General features: G+C 41.5%; 1 protein-coding gene across 3 annotated transcripts in view; it reads right to left on the reverse strand.

Moving 5' to 3' along the window:
- Nucleotides 1-20,767, reverse strand: part of LOC310985783 (rho guanine nucleotide exchange factor 25-like) — a gene marked incomplete at its 5' end in the record, with an annotated part of 51,194 nt that overhangs the window by 27,282 nt on the left and 3,145 nt on the right. Inside the window, 3 exons of one of the 3 annotated variants that reach the window (XM_083971444.1) lie at nt 811-873; nt 959-1,278; nt 15,421-15,529. In XM_083971444.1, the coding sequence (XP_083827570.1) occupies nt 811-873; nt 959-1,264 (369 nt within the window). Of the gene's footprint in view, nt 1-810; nt 874-958; nt 1,279-12,885; nt 12,980-15,420; nt 15,530-20,767 lie in introns of those variants that run through there. The other 2 variants (XM_083971443.1, XM_083971442.1) reach the window with 2 other exon arrangements.

Genomic DNA, 20,767 nt, shown 5'->3' on the forward strand with positions numbered 1-20,767 from the left:
GTATGTTGATTTAATAAACCTACACACCTAAATATATACGGGTACGACTTGTTTTACCATAGAAAAACTCATCTTATAGAGATTTTACTATACACTGATATCTTCACATGGACAAATGTGACAGTAATAAACTGTATCTACTGATCGGTCGGCATCAGTCTGGATATGAGACACGTATGTCATTTATTACAGCTCTATGTGGGCTAAATAGAATAGATTAGAATAGGCTAGAGTAGAGTAGAGTAGAGTAGAGTAGAGTAGAGTAGAGTAGAGTAGAGTAGAGTAGAGTAGAAGCTTTGCCATTCTCTATGTGGGATAATAGAATAGGATAGAATAGAATAGACCACAACAGAATAGAATAGAATAGGACAAAATAGACTAGGATAGACCAGAATAGAATAGAATAGAATAAAATAGAATGGATTAAACTAGACTAGACAAAGCTAGAGTAGAGTAGAGTAGAAGCTTTATCATACTCCATGTGGGATTATAGAATAGACTAGAATAGACCAGAACAGAATAGAATTGGACAAAATAGACTAGGATAGACCAGAATAGAATAGAATAGAATAGAATAGAATAGAATAGAATAGAATAGAATAGAATAGAATAGAATTAGAAGCGTTGCCATGCTCTGTGTGGGATAATAGAATATAATAGACTAGAATAGACCAGAACAGAATATAATTGGACAAAATAGACCAGAATAGAATAGAATAGAATGGACTAGACAAGACAAGGCTAGAATAGAATAGAAGCGTTACCATGCTCTGTGTGGGATAATAGAATAGAATAGAATAGACTCAGTACCAGGTTCAGTTTGTCTCTGTTCTGTGTGGATGCTGCAGGACTCGTCGGAGCGTCTCTCCAGACCTGAGCAGTAGAATAACACACATTAGAAACCAGCAGTAGAGACACATTAGACACATTAGACCAGGTCTGAGTGTCCACGTCTCACCGTGTCCTCTGACGGGACGACGGCGTACTGAGGCCCCGGCCCCGGCCCCGGCCCCGGCCCCGGCCCCGACGCCGGCCTCGGCTCGGCCTCGGACCTGAACGCCGGCGGCGGCTTCTCGGCTCCTCGTCCTCCTCCTCCTCCTCGGGACTCGGAGCTCAGCTTGCGGACCGGGTTGCTGAGCCACCGCTTCAGGGCGCTGACCGGGTGTCTGGACCCGGTCTGGGAGCCGGGGCTGGAGCCGCCGGCGGCCTGCAGCGGCCCCGGGCCCCCGCAGGGCGCGATGCCACCGTCACCGCCCGCCGCCATGGAGTAGGACTCTGCTGCACGGAGAGAGGGAGGGAGAGAGGAAGAGAGGCTGGGGTTAAACGACAGCAGCTAATTGTGGGGAACATCCTCTCTCAGGTCAGATGGTGCAGACAGATCTCTGCACAAAAATGTTGTTCAATTTCCTGCACTAAACCCAAAACTGTAACTTTAGAGGCTGCAGCTCCTGAGACGCTCCGACACCACAGTCTGACGGAGAGAGGTTTAACTCTTCAACCAGAGAAACCAGAGAGTCACACACACACACACACATCCTCGACTTTAAGAAACCAGATTGACAATGAATGAAGTAAAAACTAAAACACAGACTGTTTCCTTTTCACTGCAGTGACAAAAACAGTGAGAATTCAGACGTTGAATAAAAGCAGAAATGCAGCAACAGAGACGTAATTAACTTAAAATAAGTTTTAATTTTGCAACACACCGACCTCTATCAATGTGTTATTGATTATTGATGCCTGACCAGAACATTGGTGCTTCTTCTGTTATTGTGTGAATAATATAGCACAGCTTTATTAAAACTGAACTCACAGTGAGTTTAGTTGTTGTGTATTTCATATATTCACCACCACATTATTCATTTTAAGCCTTTTTTTCCCAATTGATTCTTGACAAAATACATTTACACAACAGATCACTGAGACTGTGAATCGTCTGCAATGAACCTCAGGGGTCCCTGGGTCCTTTTTTGGACATTTTTTTTTCCATTTTTCCTTTTTTGATTTGCTGATCATTTTGGCTGTGTTACCGCTAAAGGTATGGATTTCTGCAATAAAGTTTCTTTTTTGACATTTTTTTTGGAAATCTATTGTCAGTTACTCATTTATAGTACACTGGTAACACTTTTTGCACCAGTTTGAAGTCTTAACCGGCATTTAAAGGCTTAAAATCGCAAAAATTAATGCAAATTTGGTAGTTTTGAGCAGAGCTGAAGTGGCTTAAGAAATTTATGCAAAAAAAGCATTAAAAAATATTGATATATGATGATTTTATAGCAGTTATTTTGTGTGTCCATTGTTGGACACGAGGGTCCAGAAAGGATGAACTGGACCGGTTCAGGAGCCGACAGAAACTCTCTCTGTCCATCCACAGCTGGATCTGGTTTCCTTCCTTCGCCTTGAGTCTCCAGACTGTGGAAAGAAAAAGCGTCGCTCCCCTAATCCTGCAGCACGCTGTTTTTAATCAGAGCGGCAGCGTTTCCCTCCGTTCTGCTGATCGTAGCAGAGCGGGGATCTTTTTAGGAGTTCCTACTTTGTGTCGTTTTGGACTCGTCCCAGAAGCCACTGCTGCCTCGCTGTCAGCACATTTACGTAAGCTGTAATCATAATAACAAGCTTTCAAGAAGCCAGAGAAAATCTGGGTCAGCCATTTGCCAAAACTGCCTGATACAGCTATTAAACACTGAGAGGCCTCTGCTCCTCCTCCTCCTCCTCCGCTGCTGCTGCTGCTGCTGCTGTTGCCTCCACTGATCAGGACACCGCCGGCGTTCTCCTGGTGCTGTCATCCGTTGCTATGACAACCAAACTCTCTTCTGACAAAAGTTTTAGCCTCCGATAAAACAAACCCAGACATTTAAATTAGGGCTCCGGTAATTAATTGCAATGATTAAACTAATTCATCATCTGCATGGCGCTTCACTCCGACCGACACAAACTCATCTCGGTTAATGGATGATTCAGAGCGAACAGAGTGTGTGTAGTGTGTGTGTGTGTGTGTGTGTGTGTGTGTGTGTGTGTGTGTGTGTGTGTGTGTGTGTGTGTGTGTGTGTGTGTGTGTGTGTGTGTGTGTGTGTGTAGTGTTGATGGGTCCAAATGAATCTTATCAGAATTCACACAACTCAACAATAATCAATCAGATCAGGACGACAGGAGGAAAAGCTGCAGCAGCAGAGAGAACAAGACGGACGAACGTTATAGTTTGTGCAAAAGTCTTAAATTCTGCAGCAACTGAGACTCTGAAGGTTCATGATCAACATCGATACAGAGAGTGAAGGAAAGTTTGGCAACTAACAATTATTATCATTATCGATTAATCTGTCGATTAGTTGTTTGGTCAATAAAATGTTAAAAAATGTTGAAAAATGTCAATCAGTGTTTCCCAAACCACAAGATGACGTCCTCAATTGTCTTGTTTTGCCCACAAACCAAAGAGAGACTCAGTTTATTGTCATAAAGGAACAAGGAAACCAGAAATATTCACATTTAAGAAGCTGGAATCAGAGAATATGGACTTTTTTTCTTAAAAAACTACACAAACCGATTATTCGAGGGTGGCAGAGCCGCCAAAGTTTAAAATCGATGAAAGTAACAGAGCGATTTTCTCCGAGCCCATACAAGTCTGACATGTCTAACTTTGTCAGCATGTAGGCTACCGCAGCATGACCTAACAGAACTGCAAAAAAATCTTGAGGATACGTCTGACTTTGACCGAGTTACATTGAAGAACCTGTTCTCAATGACGCAAAGTAAATTCACTGGAGCGGTGATTTATTTCGATCGATCAGCTGTGTTTACAGTTTCAGGTGTCATAGTTATGATGGTTAGACAGATAAATTAGTCCTCTAACACATCCTACAGTTTGACTTGTTAGAGTTTGTCAGTATAGAACCAACTCAGGTTTAAAGGGACAACGAGGAGTTTTTTTGGTTATAAAAAAGTCTCACGTTAATGTGGATGAATCTACGTTACCCACACTTGTTAATGGGCCCATTTTCGATAAATATATCGTTTTGTCTCTATCGTTATTTTGTTATTATTAGTGGTGGTGGAAATGCTGGGCGAGCCGACCAGCGTTTCCTTACTTTCGGTTTCACGGACGCTCATGAGAATAACGGCGTCGAATCGCCGTTTATGGTCGGAACTACGACGGTATGTGATCGTCTTCCAACCTCTGACTTTAATTCTTGATGAATGAAAACATGAGTCTGTCTTGCGCCGTTCAAAGAATTCTACGGTGCGCGGAGGCTCATAAGTGTAGTGTGAAAACACTTCGCTTTTCCAAAACTCCTCGTTGTTCCTTTAAGTGTCAGAACCAAATAACAGCTGTAATCTCGTCCCTCTGCACATTAACAATAAACCTGTCTGTCACTCTGCCGGTACCGCAGTCACATTGATTAAAAAACACAACGTAAACCATGTGACTGTATTGGACATGTAGATACTGAAGGAGGAGGCAGACACCAGTAGTTGGCTTTAGTTTCTGTTTAAATCTAATGGCTGATTGATTTAATTTTGAAATGATTCGTTGATTTCTGGCAACACGTTTTTCCGTGGACCAGATGGTTTTGGGAAGCTGGTACGGATCATTGTCGAGTCCTTCTGATCTCGATTTGTTTTGATAGTACATCTTTTACCCAGTTTCTCTGTGTCCACAGCTCCTTTGTTTTGCCACTCAGTCTGAACGAAAGGGGCGTGTCCCAGGGCAAGGTGACGTAAACGCATACCCTCTATTGATTTAATAATCGGTTATTGTGCGATTAATCGATTAATTGTTGCAGCTCTAGTTTGGACCAGATGTTTCGCGACGTCATGACGACCTTCACACGTCGTCGAAAGAAGAAACATCCTAATAATTAACCAGAAAACAAACAGCTCAGAGCGGCTTCACCATCCACGTCCTCATCTGTACAGTATGACCCCAACACACACACACACACACACACACACACACACACACACACACACACACACACACACACACACACACACACACACACACACACTCGGAGCCATCTGGCCTCCTTGTTGTCGTTTTAGCGGCCGGGTCATTAACGACCATCTGATCATCTGCATCGTCAATTTCTCTGAACTCTGACTCTCTGACGCTCGTCGTGTTTGTTTCTGTCACTTATTATGTAACGTGTCATTTTCCCACGATGCAGCAGCAGCAGCAGCAGCAGCAGCTGGACCGCCATCAGGACCTCGGGGACGGTCAGCGTGTGTGTGTGTGTGTGTCTAGTGTGTAAAATCCAACAGTTTTATCCCATGAAAACTGTGTTTTGATGTGAATTTTTAAGACACGCATCTTCTCTGATCTATGTGAGACTTGATGGACAGTTTAGTGGTGGTGGGCGGGGCTTGACTCTCTCTCTGCGACCCCATTGGCTCAGACAGCACACCTCTCCAGATGGATGGGTGGAGATGGATAGACATTTCATTTCTTTATTTTATGTATTATTAATTATTATCATCATCATTTAATATGAACTACGTGTATATATTTTTGTTGTTGATTTTCATTTCTTTATTTTATGTATTATTATTACTATTATGTATTATTATTTAAAAAGTTTTGTACTTCTTCCCACTCCTTTTTTGAACAATGTGCGATGTTTTGTTATGTCTTGGCTCTATTTTTTTTGTTTTTCTTTCTTTTTCTTTCTTTTGTATGTACAAATAGTTACATACTTTTTTAATACATGTTTGAAAATAAAATGAATTAATTAATTTATTCATTCATTCATATTATCATCATCATTTAATATGAACTACCTGTATATATATACTTGCATAGGGTATACAGTATAAATGTATATATACTTTTAAATTTTTATCTTATTTGTATATATTTGATTCTGTGAGTTGTATTTGTTTTGTTTCATTGATTCTTGATGCTTTGGCAACATAGTTCTCGTAACATTCATGCCAATAAAGCAAATTTGAATTGAATTGAATTGAATTGAATTGAATTGAATTGAATTGAATTGAATTGAATTGAATTGAATTGAATTGAATTGAATTGAAAGAGAGAGATAGAAAGGGCAGCAAACAGGACCAAACATTAGCCAGGGGTCAGTCGACCTTCAGTAATCCTGTCTGTAGCTCTGGAGCTTCATCGGCTCAGACTGCGACGGTGAATCGACGGTGAATCCTGAATCGCACGAAGCTGCAGCAGCTGCAGAAACAGAAACGCGTGTGTTGTCGCTGTTGTGTGAGTTTTTCTGTGGAATATTTCAGAGTTTCTGGTTCACAGGGGAAAAGGAAAGTCATCAGGCTTCACTTGGCTTCAGGTTTTCTCATTTTGTGAGTTTCCTTCATTTCCACTTAGAGCAGCGCCACACTTCCTCTCATTGTCTTCAGCTCTGTGCTGCGTTTACTGACCAGTAATAAAAAATGAGAAGCAGGTGACTCTGCTCCTGGAGCTGTCAACATCCACACACACTCACATTAAATACCACGTTTAGATCAACGATGAATAAAGTAAAAACTAGAAACTAAAACACAGACTGTTTCCTTTTTACTGCTGTGACAGAAACAGTCTGACACAGTGAGAATTCAGACGTTTAGTTAAATAAAAGCAGAACGAGACGCCCTGTATTTATGGTTTTCAACAAAATGAACTTTAAATAAGTTTTAATTTTGCAACACAACGACCTCTATCAGTGTTATATTCGTATGTTATTGATTATTGATGCCTGAGCAGAACGTTGGTGCTGCTTCTGGTCCAGTCATGTTATAATCATAAATTGCGTAAATAATAGTGCAGCTTTATTAAAGGGATAGTTCAACATTTTGGCAAATTGGCCCATTGCCATAATCCCTATAGTCATAGCAGTAGGTTCGTTACCTTTATTTGTCGGTGCAAGCTGTTTTTAGAACGGTGGAGCAGAGCCGTGAGCTGCTCAGAGCTACGCTATACGGAGGCTAATGGGATTTCTTGGTTTCCCTCATCAAACTCATCAAATACACAATCCAACAACTCCACAACGCTCTGGTGGACAAGTTGTGACCTGCACATTCACCACGCTATGAGATAATAACACAACGTTACCAGACAGAGTTGTTTTAGAGGGAAATTCATGCAAAACCACTGATGCACGTTGTCTTCAGGGACAGTTTTTCATCAAGCAGTCTCTGCATTTAACCTCTAAAACAACTCTGTCTCGTGACATTCTGTTATTATCTCATAGCGTGGTGAATGTGCAGGTCACAACTTGTCCACCAGAGCGTTTTGGAGTTGTTGGATTGTGTATTTGATGAGTTTGATGAGGGAAACCAAGAAATCCCATGAGCCTCCGTAGCGTAGCTCTGAGCAGCTCACGGCTCTGCTCCGCCGTTCTAAAAATAGCTTGCACCGACAATTAAAGGTAACGAACCTACTGCTATGACTATAGGGATTATGGCAATGGGCCAATTTGCCAAAATGTTGAACTATCCCTTTAAAACTGAACTCACAGTGAGTTTAGTTGTGTATTTAATATATTCACTATCACATCATTCATAACACTTACATCACAATCACATATAAACACAGCACAGAAGATGCTGCTTCAAACAGACTGAACACTGTGACTACAACTCAGCTCCGACCATCATCACCATCATCACCATCATCATCATCATCATCATCATCATCATCATCATCATCATCATCATCATCATCATCATCATCAGATCTGATGTTTGACTTCCTGTTGAAAAACCGCCAAGAAAAATAAATACGTCATTCAGCCGTCGATGCCACGACGACAAATCAGCCACTCACATCAAATCCTCAGCGGATTAATGCACAGTTTATCAGTCCAAACACACACACACACACACACACACACACACACACACACACACACACACACACACACACACACACACACTGTTTGTCATCTTTGCCCCACATTAGAATTTAATTCCATGCAGAGACTTTTAGCATTTAACTACTAGATTGCGACATGTTGATAATATTATCAGGCCCCCGAGTTACTGTTTATTATAATAATACGACCTCCTCACACACACTCCACATCTGTCCTGTTTTTAAATGCAGCTGTTCCTGACAACTTCAAGGGAAAAGAGAAATATAAACAGCAGAGAGTCATCATTTTAAATATATATTCATTTAAAGGGATAGTTCTACATTTTGGCAAATTGGTCATTGCCTTAATCCCTAAAGTCTCAGCAGTAGGTTTGTACCTTTAATTGTCGGTGCAAGCTATTACGCTCTCGTGGACAAGGTGTGACCTGCACAAGTTGATTGCGGAGACTGCTTGCTGAAAAACTGTCCCTGAAGGCAACGCGCATCAGCGGTTTTGTATGAATTTACCTCAAAAACAACTCTGTCTGGTAACGTTCTGTTATTATCTCATAGTGTGGTGAATGTGCAGGTCACAACTTGTCCACCAGAGCGTTTTGGAGTTGTTGGATTGTGTATTTGATTAGTTTGATGAGGGAAACCAAGAAATCTCATGAGCCTCTTTAGCATAGCTCTGAGCAGCTCGCGGCTCGCAATAGCTTGCACCGACAATTAAAGGTAACAAACCTACTGCTATGACTATAGGGATTATGGCAATGGGCCGATTTGCCAAAATGTTGAACTATCCCTTTAAACAACGGTTAGAGCAGTGGTTCCCAACCCTTTTTTGTCTCATGACCACATTTTGACATCACAAATTTCTGGCGACTGCACGTGATCGCGGCCGTCAATCAAGATGCGCATGCTCAGATGTTTTTATATTCTGCATTTTATTTGAACTTGATTTATATTACAGATAATAAGAGTTTAAAAAAGTAGTTAGAGATCGACACAACACCACATTAGCCTCTATGAGCTAAACACACCTGGCCTGACTCTCCTGCAGTGCATTGTGGGTAACGATGAAGGTGCCAGGTTTTTTAAATAACGTCCATGATTTTCCTCTTCATCTATATTCATCACAGTCCAGATGTGAAGTGAACATCAGTATGATGATGATGATGATGATGAACATCTCTTCATCCTCACATGTGATCACATCCTGCACGTTGACAATTGACCCAGTTACAGTTTCTCCGCTCCGGTCGGACACCACTTCCTTTTTCCCACGACTCTCCAGCCTGACGACGTGAACTCTCACTCTCACTTGTTCACTCTCTCTCTCTGTCGCTCTCGTCCTCAGACCAAAAACTTTCTCTAGTCTCTGAAGATCTGACTTCATGTCCAACAACACGCACACAACTACAGACTTCACCTCTAAATTCAGGGTTAAACTTTCTCCACGGCCTTCGACTGAACATTAAACCTGCAGCGCTGCACAAAAACTGACATGTCACAACATTAACATCCACTTTAAACCACAATATCTGGACACCAGGTCAATTAATATTAGTTTTTAATTGGGAAATATCAGCTGATCAATGCTCCACTATGTTAAAGGGCAACTATGCAACTCCAGTCTCTCCTCCTCTGTGTCTCTAACCCTCCTCTCCTCCATGTGCATTTGTTTTCAACGGAGCCGGTGAGAAATCAATCCATGCAGCGGTGGATAAGGTTATTTATCATCTACCATGTTACCATGTGTATATCTGTGTAGTCTTATCTGTCATCAACAAGAGATTACGGGTTACGGGGCGCGTTACGTTTGTGTGGCGGTGTCGCCATGGAGACGAGAGTTGGGACACCGGGTCGGAGGCTCTGATCTTACAAGGTTGGTTTTCAGCCAAGAGACGCTAGGTGGAAGGCAGAGAGCCTCCATTCTCCCTGGAACTAGTTACAAGTCACTGATTTAACCAGAACTAGGACTGGACTGGAGGTGGTTAATTGAGGTAGCAGAGTTCCTCTTTAAACAGCTTGTTGCCAACTTCATGGTGCGTTCCAGTTGTTCTTGAAAGTTGGAAAATTTCTGAGCTCCGAGTCGTGAGTTTGTACGGCTTTTTAAAAACATTATAAATTGTTCAAATCTAACATTTACAAGTATATATTCGAGGAGATGCACAATGATCAGATTCAAAAGAGGAAAAACAGTTGCAACTGTACGTGGATGACTGAATATGTATGAGTTCAGTGTAACTAAACACTTCAGTGCTTAGTGTTAGTCATCATGTGATAATGTGGACAGTTACTCATGGAGGTGGATGATGGAGGTTCAAGTAGAAGATTATTGAGCAAGTTTCCCAAATCTGGAGGTGTTTTTCTCCTGAACTGGTGGTCGACACAAGGCCAAATGAAGTGACACACACAGTGAGCGATGGAGGGGTGAAGACTTCAGGGAGGTAGAGAGAAGAAAGAAAGAAAGAAAGAAAGAAAGAAAGAAAGAAAGAAAGAAAGAAAGAAAGAAAGAAAGAAAGAAAGAAAGAAAGAATGTGCATTTCTCCTGCAAAAACAAACAGTTGCAAATGGCTGAAAACAGTTTGTGCAGCTTCAGGCTGCAGACAGGGATGTGCAACCCACAGAAAAGATGAGATCTGAGAAACTGAGGATCTCGACTCTTCAGGACTCGTGTTTTTTTGTTTTCACGTTTCACACTCACGTCTGTTTGTAGGAGGAAAGAGAGACAGAGAGAGAGAGACAGAGAGAGAGAGAGAGACAGAGCTGCTCTGTAATCATCACTGCACAGCAACTAGAACAGCAGAGGATTTAAGGGTCGGGGCAGTAATGGGACAAGGTTGCATGTCTATGTGTGTGTGTGTGTGTGTGTGTGTGTGTGTGTGTGTGTGTGTGTGTGTGTGTGTGTGTGTGTGCAGCTGTCAGTGCAGCGCTGCAGGTTAAGGTTCACTCTCATGTGTCCACACAAGTCAAATATGAATCTGATGAGGAAACAAAAGAGACAGAAAAGTTCCTGTGAATATAAACGTATGTTTTTTATATATATATATATATAATAACCAAACAGACTTTTAATAAACTAAACTAAAACTTACTGATTTGATCAACTGTGTGTGTTTAACTAAAATATCATGTGTTCACTACAGAACTACATGTTACATAGAAACATATAAACAGGGCCGTTATTATTATTAGAAAAATATTATTCATTTTTCTGTTACTCTATGTTCTTGCCTGATGCAATACATTTAATAATTATTATTATTTTGCGGGGGGCTACTGTTGCTCCAACTTGTTCTAAGTTATTTAAAAATAAAAAAAAAAGACAGGGGGGGGGGGGGGGTTTGCTTGGAAAATAAAACGTATTTCCTGAATGTTGCATGCTTTGTGGCTTTGTTATGATTCTGATGCAGCATCAACGTGTGAGTATTAGTCAGTGTTAAGGGGAATAATGTAGTCATAAAAAGTCAGATAAAGCTACTGGGGGGTTGTTTTTTTGGGCCCATAGAAGTGTCATCACCTTTCTCTCTTATGCAACAACAGACAGATATAAAGACATATATAGAAGAAGAATGTGGGGTTAGTTTCTTACGAAGACGAGTGTGAGGACAGTGAATCATCGACTCATCTGATTCAAATGATCAGAGGTAGATCAGATCCAGATGTGACTCTATCACGTTTGTTTTCTTGTTTGTTTCTCTCTCTTTTTTTTTTGCAGCTGCTTCTCAACAACAGCCTAAACCTTTACTGTAAATCAAACCAGAAGGAACATTTTGTCACAGTGACTCTTCACTTTGCCTCCAGGTGTAGAAAACACATTCTCAACTCAACTTATTCCATTAAAGCAGAAGTAAGCGATCTGGTCGTTTTGGCTAAGGCTGCGTTCCAGGCAGGCTTTTGAAACCGTAAATTACAGCTTCAAGTCACAACTTACGACTTTGTAGTGTTCCAGGCAACCCGCAACTCGTGTTTTTCCGACCTGTTTTACCTGTGAAAGTCACTATAACGGCCACTCGTAACTTCTGACCCGTGAACTCGTACCAGATCGAACTGGTACCACTTCACAGGTCGGAAAAACACGAGTTACGGGTTGCCTTGAACGCACCATAACAGTCCTCGTCCCTACGTCACCACATTCGCGTGCATCCCTTGGCTGCACACACAGCCCTTCATGCCGTTCTCTCTCCTCATTGGATAAAAACTGTAGGATACGAGAAAAGTTTTCTCCTCGGCTCAGAGCAGAGCAGAGTGACTGACAGACCCGTGTTTCGGTCCAAACACTCTATGTAAGTGATTGCTGTCTGAAGATATAACTATTTAAGACTTATATTAACACAAAAACATCGCTTACTTCTGCTTTAATGACAGAAAAAGTTATATACTGTAGTGTATATATTTTATTACATATCATGTGAGTTCACACAGTTGTTGTCGTTTATCTAGTTTTTTCTTGTCTTACGTTGATTTGTGCTGTGAGAGAGCCAAACTGAAATTCATTGTGGAGCCACAGTGACAAAAAAACGTCCTTCTATCCGTAATCAATAATGAAGAAAGATTGTGAATGTCATCACAGTTGTTCAGTCAAAGTCCATGTCTCAGAAACAGAACCAGCACTAACACACACACACACACACACACACACACACACACACACTATACATCAGGAAACAGAAGGAACTCGTCCAGCTCTGCACTCACACAACCAACAAACACACCGAATCTGTCGGATAATAAAATATTATAGCTCAATTGTACGAGAAAACGGATTTAAACCACTGCTGAGTGTGTTTCTGCAGGAAGCAATTGAGTTTTCTATAACATCCACAACACAAAGTGAAGTCGAAGTCACCACTTTCTTTCCTAAATGTTGAATTAAACATGAAGAATAATCACAGCTCAGGCAGAAGAGCCGTCCTCTGCACCACAGGACAGTGACCGATGGAAAATGTCATAAAAACTTTATCTTATAACTTAAAATAAAATGAACTCCACCTCTATCTGAGACACCAGAGAGCTCAGTGAGAGATTAAACTGTAGTATAGTATAAACGGTGTGATGTTTTAGTTAAATGTGCAGCACGTACGTACCTCTGACCCGGCCGAAGCAGCAGCCACATGTGCTGAGCAGTTTCCTGAACAGGTGCTGACACCCACACCCTCGCTGGTGGTGACCCCCCCTCATGATGACGACCCGCTCCCCACGCTACGACGAGAGGCAGGCAGCATAGTGCACACACACAGACACACACATAAACACACACACACACACACACACACTGTTCCTGTGGTAGATCCAGAGGAGAGCAACAACAGTTCACAGAGCTCCAGTCTGAGCGGCAGAATAATAATAATAAGTTTCTATCCCATGATGTGAAGACGAGGAGCAGCAGAACCAAAGTCTGTCCTCTGCTCCATCTCCAGCCGAGTGGAGATTAGAGGGAGAGAGGGAGAGAGGGAGGAGGGGGGAAAGGATGGGGGGAGGGGGAGGAGCTCAGAGGAGAGATGGAGCCAACAGGCATCTGTCTCCTCCTCCTCCTCCTCCCTCTCTGTCCCTCTCTCCCTCTTCACACCTCCTCATCACCTTCTCAACGGACTTTTCCTCTCTTCAGTCATTTCTTCAACAAACCAGGACTGAACCAACCTGAAGATCAGAACCTCCTGATCAATGACAGATTATCAAAACTCTTTTTCATATAATGGCGGCGGATAGAGTTCACTTTTGAATCGTCCAAAACACACACTATGAAACATCCAGATACCTCCATACTGCTCGTCTGTACTGACCCAAGTGTCCTGAAGCCGCCACATGGAAAAGTTGTTCGGAAAAAAATAATTTGATTTCTGTTTTTATCCTTGTTGTAGCAGCAGCTCCCAGTGGCTCTGTTGATGTTTGTGCACACGCGTGAGATTTGCTGCGAGATGTTCGTTCGTCGTTGTAAACCATTGGATGTTTGATGTAAACACGGAAGAACATCTCGTGCAGCCACGGGAGCTACTGCTACAACAAGGCTAAAAACAGAGATCACATTAATTCTTTCTGAACAACTTTTCCATGTGGCGGCTTCAGGACACTTGGGTCAGTACAGACGAGCAGTATGGAGGTATCTGGATGTTTCATAGTGTGTGTTTTGGACGATTGAAAAGTGAACTCTATCCGCCGCCATTATATGAAAGCGTTTTGATAACTCTGAAAGTTCAACAAACCCTTTTCTTGGCATGACGGTGAGTAAATGATTGGTGAATTATTGATTTTGGGTGAAGTATCCCTTTAAATGTGGGCGAAACCACTGATCCAGCTCAACTCACAAGAAACAATATTGATTTGAAGCAATTGCTTTCCACATTGACCTGTTCACACATGGATTAAACCACAGCTGATGACACATATACTGTACATATCAGCTCCGTCATTTTCCACTTTTCATTAAGCCTCATTAGCTCCAGATTTTTGATTTGTTCATTACTTTATATTCATGAAATCACAGATTGGATCATCAGTTCTAACAGAAAGATACTTCTCAAAGTGTGTGTGGTTATATGTATACATATTGAGAGGACGACTGTGCAGACATAACTTCATGTCAAGGAGTCAGAGCTGCTGTTTAAAGTGAAGAGGAAATTCAAAAAAAACATCTCTGGAAAATTCACTTGACCTCTACAGCTCAGTGGGGTTTGTACAGTCACCAGAAATCGCACAAATATTATGACAACCCCCTCTGTCGGTGTTTGTCTGTGTGTGAAGTGAAGTGAGTAAAGCTGAAATAAAAACCACCGCTGCTGCAGTGACTCAGTCGGTTGATGCTCGACCATCAGCAGCAGCAGCAGCAGCAGCAGCAGCAGCAGCAGCAGCAGCAGCAGCAGCAGCAGCAGCACAGGTGCCACCCACAGCGTTTTCCTCTCATAACAAACAGAAACAGCGCTGGGACGCCAGGATGGAAACGGGCCGATTTAATCTCATGGCAAAAGATTAAGTGTTCATGACTGCGTGATCTTCTGAGCCACAGCTGTCCAGGGAGATTTATGCACAAACTAAAAGTGGAAACCCAAACATGGATAAAAGAAGCAGAGAAACAACAAACAACAAACGGACAAGAAGAAGCCGTCTCCAGTAAACAGCTGCTGTGTGTCTACTGTAACAGTGCGAGACGCTCGTGTGTCACAAAGGCGATGGCGACGATGACGGCGACACGAGTCTGACTGAGTCGACTGAGGACGAAGGATTACAGATATATACAAACATCTAAATGCTCCGGGTCTCTGTGCCATCGAGTTAAGCTTTTAAAAACTCTGCTGAAATGATCCCTGGGAGCTGAAAAGCACTGGGATTACTGTACGTGCATGCATGCATGTGTGTGTGTGTGTGTGTGTGTGTGTGTGCGTGTGTGTGTGTGTTTAGTAATTAGACAATATCCAATCACCAGCCAGAGGTTTTGTGTTGCTTTAAGTATTTTAAATCTTAAATTCGTCAGTGATGTTATGTCTGTAACAGTGCAACTACTGTATAATAGGAGCTCCTCTTCTATCAGATGGCGCCTCCTTGTGGCCGACACGGGAAAGTGCACGGAGCAGCAGCAGCAGCAGCAGCAGCAGCAGCACTAGTGGTGGTGATGATGATGATGTTACCTTCGCATCCTGCAGCCACGCTGGTTCTCCTGCTCCTGCTCCACCTCCGCTGCCTCCTCACGTTCTCCGGACTCGACGACAGCAGCTTCTCTCGGCCGGCGTCGGAAATCTGACAACAAGAGAATAAAGTGAAGTGATGAACTGGATGAACTCTAGACAGATTTAAATGAAGCCATCACAGAAGACACTTGGCACAAAATAATAATCTACAGGGAATCTTCTACTCTTTCAGTTCAAAAATTGTGCACACCTTCAGTGAAACCTTTATTTATCCCTGTAGGGAGATTAAGGTGTCCAAATCAGGCAGAAGACAGTCATATAAGAAGATAATTGGTTAAAGAAAGGCAATTAGGGGCGGTGCGTGGCGCAGTGGTTAAGGCGGCCACCCCATGTAGAGGCTACAGTCCTCAACGCAGGCGTCCCCGGTTCGAATCCCGCATCGGGCAGACCTTTCCTGCATGTCATTCCCCCTCTCTTGCCTCCCCCTTTCCTGTCTATCTCACTGTGTGCTGTCAAATAAAGGCAAAAAACGCCAAAAAATATACTTTCAAAAAAAAAAGAAGAAAGGCAATTAGTTAAAATTAATAAAAAATAAATACTGGTCTAATATTAAAGCTGTACAGAAAAGAAAAATGAATTTGAGCCCACTGTGGGTCTTAACATTAGTGTAATAACTCGTCTAAAAAAGGTGGCGTTGTCTCCATTCATTGTGCTATGTTGGTGTCGCCCAGATGAACTCCCGGGAAAGAACTACAAGTCAATTTCCAGTAGTTCAAGTCAAAGTATTGAGATGGAAGAAGGCCAACATTTCCATATTAAAAATGCTTTTTTTTTTTTTTCTTTTTTGGTCTTTTATCTTTTGGTTTTTTGAGATACTGAATTTTAGGTCTTCATTAAATGCAAGTCACAATCACTACAATTAAAATAAATTAAATACATAAAGACATGAAATGTTTCATTCTGTGTTTAATGGATCTATATAATGTATTAGTTTCTTTCTTTTTGTTGTTGTTGTTGAATTACTGACATAAATAAACTTTCCCATGATATTCCAATTTATTGAGATGCACCTGTACAATCAGGTCTACTAGAAAAATGTGTAATATTTGGCAGCCTTTCTTACTGTAATGTTTGTTGAGGATATGGAGGCGGATAATAATAATAATAATATAGTAAAGTAAACCTCTGCTGCTGCCATTTCTTTTCATTTCAGTGTTATTTATCTGTGTTTTTTAAAACTTTAATTAAGGGCTCTATTTGTGTTTTAATGTTTGTGTGATGAGTTCAGGAGCAGGTAGACCAGAGGAGAGATTAAAAAAATAGAGATAGAGATAATTAAACCACTTGTCTCCCTTTCTCTCTCTCCGTCTCTCTCTTTCCTATTTTTGCCTCGGTTTAAGTGGTTTCTTATCTTATCTGTGGAATTTCTCTGAGAGGTCTGAACTGAGCACAACGTCAAACCCTAAGGTCAGAGAAGACTGAAGAGTGAGTCCAGATTCATTATCTCATTCCCACCACAGAAAAACAACCTTCAATTTCATAATTTTCTTTCTTTTTCACAACCTTGTACAGAGATAGATCCGTTTTCTGTTTTTATTTATTTTCTGCTGTTGCCTGTGTGTGATGGATGTCTGTTGCTGCTGCTGTAACTATGAGATTATCAAACTATCTATCAACCCATCTAAAGTTCTTTTATCTCCAGGTTTCCTCTTCTTTCTACATATGTGTATTCTACATCGTGCTGTGGTGGTGTAGTAACAATCAGTAGCAATTGGGAATCTATTGGTTTTCCAAAATAGCAGTCAAAGGCCTGAACGAAGGAGGAAGAGTCGGAAAATTTTGAGGGATCAGTCGGAGAAAAGTTTTGTTTTGAAAACCTGAAGAAGTACTGACACTGAAATAAGTTGTATGTTATCTCTAATAGGTTATTTCTGTATCAGCTCTGTATTATAAAACCCTGTAAAACACAAAGTAATATGACATTTCTTTGAGCTTTATATTTATATTTATATTAGAAAAGGATTAAAAAACTATTGTACAACCAAATGAAGCGTGCATCCGTCTGTCCTCTTGTCCAGTTTTGTCTTATTCTATACATTAATTATTATGAGCAGACATGTTGTTAAGTTTAAGTTTGATGTTTTCATGCAGCGTCACTCACTCTCTCAGCTCCGTATCCCAGCAGCTGCTCAGTCCTGCCCTGCACTTTGGACAAAGTCTTCATCTTTCATCCCCCTCGCTCCTCTGTCCTCTGTCCTCTTCAGCTCAGTCTTTCACTTCTTCACCTTCGTGTCTACAAAATCTGTCTCTTTCTTCTCTCTGCATTCAATCCGCTGCTTTTTGTTTCATAAAAAGGCAGAAAACCAGTCGAACAGACGGACAGAGACACGTCCTGCTTCACGTCCAGCTGAAGGACAAAAAAGGGGAGATGTTTTTTTCTTTGCACCACGTCCTTCTCTCTTCTCTCCCTCTCTCTCTCTCTCGTTGTCCTCTGGGCAGATGTGTGGACAGCTGGTCAATTGCAGTGTGTTATCTGTCCTCAGGCTCCTCTTCACCAGCAGAGGGTCAATCAGTCAGGACAGGTCCGGCCACGTCCCACAGCTCCCACAGCTCCCACAGACCAACTCCAGTCTGACACCGTCCACAGAGCAGCAACTTCTCTATCATAGCACAGACACTGCTGTTATTGTTATTTTTAATTCATCCTCTTTTATTCTATGTTTTTCTTGTGACAAGTGTTTCAGTTTGGGTTCGTTTCTAAACTCTGACTCACTTTACAGACTCTTCAGGTGTGAATCAAGTTAATAAAGTTTATTGATTGCTGTGACATTTATGGACAAATACAACCCCTCTTTATGAGGACGTTACATTATAAAGACATCTGTGCAGCATGTTTCACTGCTGTTTTTCCTCTTTTATGTTGTAAGACAGTTTATACTAAGTGTGTATTCATTTGTGACCATCCACAAAGCAGCAGCTTCAACTAAAAACACTGTTATGGCACCTGTATTATTATTACTACTAATAATATTATCATTTTTAATTCATCCTGTTTTATTTTATGTTTTTCTAGTGAGTTTTTAAGTTTCTCAAAATTTTCTAGTTTCTAAACTCAGCTCTGAAAACAGTAAAACGTCACTTTAAAGACTTTTCATGTTTAAATCGTGTTAATAAAGTGTTTTGTTTGTGATAGTTATGGACAAACACAACTGCTCATCATGAGGACATGGAACAGTGAGGTCTTAATGGATGTTGGATCTTAAAGCAGAAGTAAGCGATCCGGTCGTTTTGGCTAATGCTGCGTTCCAGGCAGGCTTTTGAAACCGTAAGTTACAGCTTCAAGTCACGACTTACGACTTTGTAGCGTTCCAGGCAACCCACTCGTGTTCTTCCGACCTGTTTTACCTGTGAAAGTCACTATAACGGCCACTCGTAACTTCCGACCCGTGAACTCGTACCAGATCGAACTGGTACGACTTCACAGGTCGGAAAAACACGAGTTACGGGTTGCCTTGAACGCACCATAACGTCTTGTCAGCCGATGGAGTTAGCAGCCCCCGCCCTCGTCATGGATCTATTGGTCCTCGTCCCTACGTCACCACATTCACGCGCATCCCTTGGCTGCACACACAGCCCTGCATGCTGTTCTCTCTCCTCATTGGATAAAAATTGTAGGATACAAGAAAAGTTTTCTCCTCGGCTCAGAGCAGAGCAGAGGGACTGAGAGACCCGTGTTTCAGACCAAACACTCTATGTAAGTGATTGCTGTCGGAAGATATAACTATTTAAGACTTATATTAACACAAAAATATCGCTTACTTCTGCTTTAATTTAGTGTAATATTATTGTTGCTGTTGTGTCTTAAAGGAATAGTTCACAAAAAAATGAAATTCAGTCATTATTGACTCACCCTAGTAGTTTTTTATTCCTCAAAGTGCATTTGGAGACCCAGGAGGCCGGTTCGTAGTCCAACAAAATCCTTATATGAGAGTCAATAGTGCCCAACACAAAAACCATTTAATATTCCTCCACACTCCACACAATCCAAGTGCCGTCGTTTCGAGTAAACTCTGGACTATCTCCCTTCAGGACACTTGGATTGCAGCAGACCAGCTGTATGGAGGAAGATTACATGGTTTTTGTGTAGTTTTATGGACGTTTTTGTGTTGGGTGCTATTGACTCTCATATAAGGATTTTGTTGGACTAGGAACCGGCCTCCCGGGTCTCCAGATGCACTTTGAGGAATAAAAAACTACTCCGGAGTATTCATCAGCATGAGGGTGAATTTCATTTTTTGGTGAACTATTCCTTTAAGACACAACGGCAACAATAATATTACACTTAATTAAGATCCACCATCCATAGACCCCCCCCTGAATCTGTTGACAGTGAGAGTGGACAGCGAGCCGTGTGTTGGCAGCGCCGTGGTCACCTCTGATGGGATTTTGATCGGCTGCTGGTCAGTCTTAACAACTAATTAGATTCCTCTGACTTAAGCAGCTTAGCTTTAACATTTTATACATTTACAATTGGATTAATGACTTATTTGTGGATCAAACACGAACCGCTTCACATGGTTTTAACGGATTTTAATAAGAGATTTCTGCATGCATGGGCATCATCACATGTTTTAATCATATTTGACAGAAGACGAGTGGCTGCTATTGGTTTAAAACTGTTCTTTCATCTACGAGTTTCCTCTCTTATTATGTTTTTCTGTTTATATTTATTTGTACCATCATGCTGTGAGTTAGATCAACCTATACTCTGTTTATCAGCACATGGGAATCTACTTATTTTCCAAAAATAAAGACGCAACAGGAAAAAGACATGTCACAGAACTAAATAATAGTTTTTATTCTTGTGCCATTAAAGAACTGAATAGCAGCCTAAAGAACAGATAGGCAACAATGGGTTGTGCAATCCCCAGCGGGCAACATGCAATATCTTCAATGTCCCCATATGCTTTTACATTGATATTTCATGATGTTTTTATGGGTTTTGTGTTTTGTGTTTGTCCTGTCTTGTGTGTGTTGTGTGGTATCGCAGCGGGGAAGCAACGTGAATTTGGTTGAATTCTTTTTTCAATGACAATAAAGGCAATCTAATCTAATCTAATCTAACACCTCTCCTCAGTTTTAGCTCATTAAATATATAATTAGCTGTTGTTATGTTGTGTTGTGTTAAAAGATGAAAATGTCCAGAGCAGTAATCCGCTCCATAAAGCTGTGGTAAGTGGGATGAGCTAAGCACAGGGAGTGTGTGAAGACTCTGTGAAGACTCCTCCTCTTAGTTTTATGTCATCACCACAACATGTGGGATAGAAGTGGGTAAAGTGTGTGTGTG

This window comes from Trachurus trachurus, assembly GCF_905171665.1.
Source record: "Trachurus trachurus genome assembly, chromosome: 5".
Taxonomy (NCBI): domain Eukaryota; kingdom Metazoa; phylum Chordata; class Actinopteri; order Carangiformes; family Carangidae; genus Trachurus; species Trachurus trachurus.